This window comes from Tupaia chinensis, unplaced genomic scaffold (assembly GCF_000334495.1).
Source record: "Tupaia chinensis unplaced genomic scaffold, TupChi_1.0 Scaffold143654_1, whole genome shotgun sequence".
Lineage (NCBI taxonomy): Eukaryota > Metazoa > Chordata > Mammalia > Scandentia > Tupaiidae > Tupaia > Tupaia belangeri.
In genome coordinates, this window is record NW_006203502.1 from 245,560 (window position 1) to 254,734 (window position 9,175).

General features: G+C 39.0%; 1 protein-coding gene across 1 annotated transcript in view; it reads left to right on the forward strand.

Annotated features, from left to right (window-relative positions):
• Nucleotides 1-3,048, forward strand: part of ZNF461 (zinc finger protein 461) — a 54,384-nt gene extending 51,336 nt beyond the window's left edge. The window contains 1 exon segment of the mRNA XM_027766764.1: nucleotides 1,664-3,048. Within this exon segment, the coding sequence (XP_027622565.1) occupies nucleotides 1,664-3,039 (1,376 nt within the window). The 3' untranslated portion in view covers nucleotides 3,040-3,048.
• Nucleotides 3,049-9,175: the final 6,127 nt, after the last annotated feature.

The window sequence follows — 9,175 nt, forward strand, 5'->3', positions numbered from 1 at the left end:
GATAGAAAGCAAGAAATCATCCCCCGGGAGGATGGCCATGCTGCAATCCCTTCTCCATTCTCCTCTTGGGATCTTGGGCAGGCACACACACATGTGCACCCTGTGTGAGTTTAAGCCATTGGGTCCGGGACTTGAACCGTGGTTGACTACATGGGAGTCCAGTGACATAGCCATTATACCAACATTATACCAACTGCTGGTCCCCCCATTTGTGACTTTTGCCAGTAAAACCATCCTAAAGTCAGTGACACTTTGGCACACATTATGTAGGGCAACTCGGATTTCATGGTGTCCAGGCAAATTGCCTGGTAAAAACCTTTTGCTTTACTTATGTTCCTTCAACTGTACTGTTTTTTTTTTTCCCAGGTTGATATTTCTCAAGTAAAAATCATGCATTTGGGCCTGGATGGTGGCACATGAGTAAAACACGGTGCTCTGCAAGGCATCATGAGAAAGGGGTAAGGAGAACACAGAAAACTCTTGATAGAAAAAGAGTGTGTTAATTAGAGAAACAGGTCAATACAATGATGCTAAAATTTTGATCCATCTCTTAATTATTTTGAGTTTGCTGCAATTAGGAATATTTAGGAAATACTCTAGGTCAACTGAATCAGAGCCCACAAGAGTCTATGTTTAATACCTTCCAACAGGCCTTTGCCCTGTTGGGATCCAGAGATGAGCCCAAGAAGTTACTCCAAAAAGGCACATGGGAAAGTTCTGAGTTCATGTCTGGAGACCTCCCTGAGTATGCTGGCTGTGTGTATTTCTATGATCTGGGGCAGGCTGAGGCTGATGGTAGCTATAGCATTTTGAGAGTATTGTCTCTCTGTCTGACTTTTTCTCTGTCTCTGTCTCTCTCTCTCTCTCTCTATATATATATATCTATATCTTACCCATGGGGAAAATAAATAATATATCTATATCTTACCCATGGGGAAAATAAATAAACTTTAAGAAAAAACACAAATCCAATCGATATACAAAGAAGGAATAATAAATATTTGGAGACAACTAGCATTTTGGCAAATAGGCCTTTGGCCTGGTGGAGGATGTTAAACATATAGACTCTTGTGGATTCTGATTCAGTTGCTCTAGAGTTTCCTAAATATATCTAATTGCAGCAAACTCCCAAAGTAATTAAGAGACATCAAAATTACAACATCATTGTATTGACCTGTTTCTCTAATTAACTCACTCTTTTTCTATCAAGAGTTTTCATTTCTCTGTGTTCTCTGTACTCCTTTTTGACTCAATTACATGACAGAATTTAGAACTTTCTACACTTTTTACTTCTTTATGTGAACTATACTAATTTTCTCTCATTTCTTTTTTTCTAGAGATTTTTGCTTAGGGTGCATGCTCTCCAGAAAGACAGAAAGAGACAGAGAGCTAGAAAGTGAGAAATTACCCCCTGGGGGGATGGCCACACCTCAATCCCTTCTCCTCCATTCCCCTCTTGGGATCTTGGACATGCACGCACATGCGCCTGGTGTGAGTTTAAGCCATCAGGTCCAGGACTCAAACCACAGTCAACTACATGGGAGTCCAGTGACATAGCCATTATGCCAACTGCTGGCCTCCATTTTCCCTCATTTCTACTACAGATATTTTATTTCTCTTATAACACAAAACCAGGAATTAAAATATGTTTTTTATCTTTCAGACTTGGGATCCAGAGATGAGCCCAAGAAGTTATCTCCAAAAAGGGACACTTATGAAACAGAGTCATCCCAATGGGTTATCATGAAACAATTTAAGAGCCATAGTCCTGAGAGATCTATTTTCAGAGATATTTGGGAATGCAAATGTCATTTTGGGCAACAACAGGGAAAACAGAAGAGCTATTTTAGGCAGTTTATGATCAGTCATGAAAACATACCCATTTTTAGTCAACATACTTTACTCACTCAAGAATTTTATAATAGAGAGAAAATCTCTGGTTATAAAAAGGGTAGAGAAAACTTTAACTGTCACTTATTCTTTAATGACTACAAAAGAAGTCATTGTAAAGAAGAATGTAAGGAATGCACAGAATTTAATACATCATTTCTTATTAAACAACAAAGAATTAAAAATGGCGATAAATGCATGGAATATTGGAAGGCCTTTATTCATTGTCCGCAACTTAATCAACATCTGAGGAGCCATACTGGTGAAAAACGCTATGAATGTAAAGAATGTGGGAAGGCCTTCAATTATGGCTCAGAACTTACTCTACATCAAAGAATTCACACTGGTGAGAAACCCTATGAATGTAAAGAATGTGGCAAAGCCTTTAGACAGCGGTCACAACTTACTCAACATCAGAGGCTTCATACTGGTGAAAAGCCTTACGAGTGTAAGCAATGTGGGAAAGCGTTTATTCGTGGCTTTCAACTTACTGAACATCTGCGGCTTCACACAGGTGAGAAACCCTATGACTGTAAGGAATGTGGAAAGACTTTTAGGCATCGCTCACACCTCACCATACATCAGAGAATTCATACTGGTGAGAAACCCTATGAATGTAGGGAATGTGGAAAGGCCTTTAGCTATCACTCAAGCTTCTCTCACCATCAGAAAATTCATTCTGGCAAGAAACCTTATGAATGTAGTGAATGTGGAAAGGCGTTTTGTGATGGCTTACAACTTACCCTACACCGTAGGATTCATACTGGTGAGAAACCTTATGAATGTAAGGAATGTGGGAAGACTTTTCGGCAGTGTTCACACCTTAAAAGACATCAGAGAATTCATACTGGTGAGAAACCTCATGAATGTATGATATGTGGAAAGGTCTTTAGACTTCATTCACACCTTACTCAACATCAGAGAATTCATACTGGTGAGAAACCCTATGAATGTAAGGAATGTGGGAAAGCCTTTAGCTATCATTCAAGCTTTTCACATCATCAGAGAATTCATTCTGGAAATAAACCTTATGAATGTGGGAAGGACTTTACTCATGACTTACAATTTAATCTACATCAGACACTTCATTCTGGTGAGAAACCAGTAAGGTTTCCTTTCTTCTCTTCCCATCCTAGTCTAGCATTATAAATTTTTTTTAGTGATAATACATTTTCTTTGTGTGTTTTTTTTTTAAAGGAAGAAGTTGATAAAACATTTACTTCATTAGTATTGATTTATTTCAGAGATCTTTGAAACATTTAAGTTGAAAAAATGGAAAAGTAATTAAAATTTTCTTTCACTGTTTCTGAATTTTTATTGTGTTAACTATTGGAAATAGAGAACAGTGGGTGGAATGGTGGTTAAGGCGCTGGACGCTCCCACATGGCTGACCACGGTTCAGGTCCTAGACCTTGTGGCTTGCTTTCTCACCTTCTCTCTCTCTCTCTGCCTGTGTGTGTGTGCGTTTGGTCAAATAAAACAAAATTAATGAGTTGAATAAATAAAGTTAAATAAATAATTTTAAAAACTATTGGAAATAAATGTTCATAAATTATGAATTTTCACTGAAACGAGTGAAGTATGGCAGGTTAAGATGAAAGAAATGTTTCCCTCCCACAAATCCTTGAGATAACCAGTATGTGTGTGCTACTCTTTTCTTTGTGCTCAACCTGAAGTTAATAGGTTTGTTGTATATGTGTGGATTACCTACTGAACAATGACATACTTAACAAATTTGTTAGCTCTTTTCACTTAATAAATATTGATAGACATTTTTCCAGATAAGAATATTTTATCTGACTTTTTTTTTTTTTTAAGATTTTTCTCTAGGCTCAGAATATTAGATCGGACTTTTTTTTTTTTTTTAAGATTTTTCTCTAGGCCATGTGCACTTGCTGGAGAGAGACAGAGAAAGTGGGAAAATTAAAAAAAAATCACACACCAGGAAGGATGGCCATCACACAGTCCCTTCTTGCAGGACGTTGAGCATGTACGCACATACACACCAAAAAAAACACAGCGCATTACTCATACTGCCAGGTCTGAGGATCAAACCATGGAGTTGGTCATGTGAAATCCAACACCTTAATGACCTTGCCACCTGCTCACTTTTTTTTTTTTTTTGCATACGCTCAAAGGAGAGAAACCCTACCTCAGGGGGAATGGCCATACCACAATACCTTCTCTTCCATTATCCTCTTGGGATTTTGGGTGCACATGCACACACCCAGCATGATTTTTCAAGCTGCCGGGTCTGGGATTTGAGCCACACAGTCTGTCATGTGACATCCAGCTGTCTTTTTTTAAAAAAATTATTTATTTATTTATTCATTCTTTCTTTTCTTTCTTCTTCTTCTTCTTCTCTCTCTCTCTCTCTCTTTCTTTCTTTTTTATGACCAGAGAGAGACAGAGGGTGAGAGAGAGAGGAAGTGAAAAAGGAAGCCACCAGATTCAGGACTCGAACCCCAGTTGGCCATGTGGGAGTGTCCAGCGCCTTAACCACCATGCCACCCCCTGGTCCTGGCATCTAGCTGTCTTAACCTCCATGCTACCCACTGGCCCTCAGCTCATTTTGTTTTTTTAAGAGGTTTTTCACTATAGGGCACACACACTCGCCAGAAAAAGACAGACAAAGCTAGAAAGCGAGAAATCACCCCCCAGGGGGGATGGGCACGCACGCACATGGCATGAATTTAAACCACCATGTCCGGGACTCGAACTGTGGTCAACTACATGGGAGTCCAGCGACAGCCATTATGCTAACTGCTGGTCCCTTCAACTTTTTTTTAAAGCTTCAGAATATTTCTAGTATGGGATGTATGCAGGGACTTCAGAAAGTTCACGGAAAAATTAAGAGAGTTTGGTGCAAAAAAATACTGAAATCTATACATAGTTTCTTAATACACATTTCCGTGAACTTATTGAAAATCCTGGCTGTGTCATCATTTTCAACCATTCCCTACTGTAGACATTCAGGTTGTTTCTACCTTTTCATCCCACACTATAGTGAAATTTCTTATTGGCTTATTTTTGTTTGTTTCTATTAAGTAGATTCTCAGCAGTAGGATTTAAGAGAATCTGGAGTGTGTGTGTGTATAGTACATCAATCTTTTGAAGCTGACAAAATTGTACTTATGCAGTACAGTGTGAATTGTCAGGAAATTAATACAATGTGCAACAGTCAACTGAGTAACATATTGGTAATTTTTGTTAAATGGTAATGTGTGTGTGCACATGTGTGGGAGAAACAGAGTCCTTTGACAAGGACTAGTTACGCCACAAACTCCTCTCTCCAGCCTTCCAGCTCCTCAGGATCTTGGGGGCACTGGCATGTTTTCAGGCCAACCTGAGGGATCCAAATCTGCCGCTTCTATCCTGGAAGACCAGTGTTATTGCTGTGCCACAGCAGCTGGGCTGTTTAGCATTACTTCATGTTAGGAAGACCTCAAAATTTCTCTTTTAGCTATATAAAAATAAATTATTGTTAACTATAGTCACCCTATTGTGCTATAGAACAGTAGAACTTATTCCCAAACATTGATCTTTTAAAAATTATTTTAGGGTTATCTGCAGTGGTGCATTAGTAGCATAGTGCTCTGTAGTGCTGGAGGCCATATGGAAAATTGGGGTTTGGTTCACAGTATACCCACATATGCTTATGATCCCAGTTGTAGGGAATGGGGAAGGCAGTTGAAGTGCTTGTCTTTCTGTCTCATGAAAGAAACAATCTTTTAAAAAAGTTTTATAGTTTTTTGTAATAAACTTTTTTTTATATATTAACAAAATATAAAAAGTAAAGTAAAAATTTAAATCTCCCTTAATATCCAGTCCTGTAGTCATTTACTTTCTTTCCACAGGTGAAACCACTGCAGTCAGTTTCATCTGTGCTCTTCCAGTAATATTTTAGATAAATTTCTGAGTTTTTGTAATAAACTTTTTTTATATATTAACAAAATGTAAAAAGTAAAGTAAAAATTTAAATCTCCCTTAATACCCAATCCTGTAGTCATTTACTTTCTTTCCACAGGTGAAACCACTGCAGTCAGTTTCATCTGTGCTCTTCCAGTAATATTTTAGATAAATTTCTTTGGACAAAAAGTATATTAATCATAATCATTGATTTATGACACAATCTCAGCATTGGTCCACATTTAGCCTACTTTTCAAAAATAATTTCTAAAGAATTATTTATTATTACTATTATTATTTCTAAAATTTGCTATAGGGCACATGTACTCACCAGAGAGAGAGAGAGAGAGAGAGATAGGAGAAAGCAAGCCAGCAGGTCCGGGACTTGAACCACAGTTCACCATGTAAGAGTTCAGTGCCTTAAACACCATATCACCTGCTGGCCCCCACATTTGGCCTACTTTATTTTTAATATATTCCAGAAATTAAAAAATGTTGTGCCAACTATCAATATACTGCCTTTCAGCTCCAAATCCTTCATTGCCTACTCTGTAGTATCAGATCTGGGCTCTGTATATAGATGTTCCTCCTTTGCTAGCTGGCAGGTTACTAAATCTTTGTCAGTAGAGTGTTGGATACTAGAGGAGAGGGTCTTTTCCTTACTAGTTTTGTTTCACTCTTGACAGGCTCCTGTAGTGTGTGCAGCTTCATCAGCATCAGGCTCCTATTAGTGTGAAACATCTATCAGCATCAGTTTCTAGCACCCTGGGTAGCTTTCTAACACATGTGGGTGGCTTCACAGCAAGTCAAGGTGGAAATCTCTCTGAAGAGTCTCCCATCTACCCAGAGAATTGATTTCAGGCAAGTCCTAGTTCTCTGCTATTCAGTGAGTCATGGCTATGTCCTTTCCAAGGAGGACATAGGATCTCAACTCTGTGGGAGAGGAAGCTATTTTGAGTTCTGTATCTCAGTTCCTATGTTCTCTCACCAGGGTTAATCATTGCTCTCCCAGTTGTTTTTGTATTCCAAGGATATTCCAGGTGAAAATTTAAAGCCCTTTGGACAAAAAAGCAGCCACTAACCTTATTGACACTGTATTACAGCATGGATTTATTTATACTTAAGACTTAACTTTTACTTCCTGAATCAAGAGTTCAAATCTTTCATTTGTTCTAAAAAAATTATCAGCTGTTACCATTTGAAATATTCCTCGGGGCTAGCAGGTGGCATGCTGGTTAAGGCGCTGGAGTCACATGTGGCCAACCACAGTTTGAGTCTAGACTTGGCAGCTTGAAAATCACGCTGAACTGATGTGTGTGTGCCCAAAATCCCAAAAGGAAAATGGAGGAGAAGAGATTGCAGCATGGCTATCCTCCCAGGGGTGTGATTTCTCACTTGCTGTCTCTCTGTCTCTGGGAAGCCCTATGGAAAAAAAACTTAAAAAAAAATTCCTTGCTTTCATTCTCTGCTTGTTTCTCCCACCTCTCTCTTCTTGATTATATGTTAATCTTTCATTAGTATCCTCTCAGAAAGTCTTTTGGTTTATTTGTGAAACTGCCAGGAAAAGACCTCCTTGTGTGTACAATTTTTTTTTTTTGGAGAGGTTTTGGCTATAGGGCACGTGTGCTCGCCCTGAAAGACAGACAGAGACAGAGATAGAAAGCAAGAAATCACCCTCCCCCCTCCCAGCAGGGATGGCCATGCCGCGATCCCTTCTCCATTTTCCTCTTGGGATCTTGGGCACACATGCACACGTGCCTGGCGTGAGTTTAAGCCACCGGGTCTGGGACTCGAACCGTGGTCAGCTACATGGGAGTTCAGTGATGTAGCCACGCTAATTGCTGGTCCCCTTAGGTGTACATTTTATAAGTTCATATAGTTTGTATTGTGCTATACAAAACAAAGTTTGTTTCAGTCAGTTTTTGAGATTTAGTCATTTATTAATTGATAGATTAAGGAGGGACTAGGGTTGGGAAGGTGTGGGTGTGGTTGTAAAAGGACAATATGAAGAATCCTTGCAATGGAAATGTTCTGTTTTGTATCTTGATTCTTGTAATGTCTACCTTTTGTGTGTATGGTGTGTATGTGTGTGCGTGCGTGCAATAGTTTAGACAAAGTCTTGCTGTATCACAGTCCTCCAGCCTCCCAAGTAGCTGAAACCACAGGTGCATGTCACTGCACCCCACTTTTTTAGTGGTGGGCTAGGAATCCAACCCAGGCCTCCCATGTGGCCTTACCTTGACAAGCAGCAGTGTCCAGTGTGTGCTCTCATGGCTGGGCTATCAATTTCAGTATCATACTAGTGATAAGCAGTTTTTCAAGATGTGAGAATTAGGAAAAACTGGAAAAGGAGTACATGGGATCTTTATTATTTATCACAACTGCATACATTCTAAAATTATCTAGAAATAAAAGCTTACATTTTTAACAAAATTTTCCAGGGGGCACATAGAGCAAGAGTGAGAGAAGGAAAGTGAGAAAGCATTGCCCATGGGGAATGGTCACACCACAATCTCTTCTTCATTTCTCTCTCCTTTCCAAGACTCTTATTCAGGAGTCATTGAGTCTAAGACTTGAACTGCTCAGTTAGCTATGTGGGACCCAGCCTCTTAACCACCATATCACTAGATGGCTTTAAAAATCTTCATTTTGAGACCAGCAGTTGGCATAATGGCTATGTCACTGAACTCCCATGTAGTTGACCGTGGTTTGAGTCCCATACCTGGTGGCTTAAACTCACACTGGGTGCTTGTGCGTGTATGCCCAAGATCCCGAGAGGAGAATGGAGGAGAAGGGATTGTGGTGTGGCCATCCCCCCTGGGGGGTAATTTCTCACTTTGTCTCTCTGTCTTTCTGGTGAGTGCATGCACTCTATAGCAAAAATCTCTTCAAAAAAAGAAAAGTAAATAAATAAAAGAAAGCTTAATTTTTTTAAATGTAGAAAAGATGTCATTTTAGACAAATATGTGGATCTGAATTATCAACCTATTTATTATTATGTAGAGCAGGGGACTTTATTATGCTTCCCAAAGGAATTCTGAATACTAGTACTTAAGTTGTCTTTTATTTTATAAAAACAAAATTTACTCATAAGCAGTTTAAAGCATTATTTAAACCACTGTCTATATGGTTTTAATTTTGAACTGTAGTATAAATTACATATATCTGACATCAGAGAAGTTCACCTTTTAGGATCATGTTTGACATGGGCTATTCAAGATATTTCTAGCTGATTTGTGAGAAGGTAAATATTTGGAAATATTTGTGCCTTAGAAAGACCAGTGTATTGTTTCTGTTTGTTTTATTCTCTTTCTGTATTAGAGGGTGTGGGCACTTTCCAGAGGGTGAGAGGAGAAGGCGCCCCCAATAGGGCATG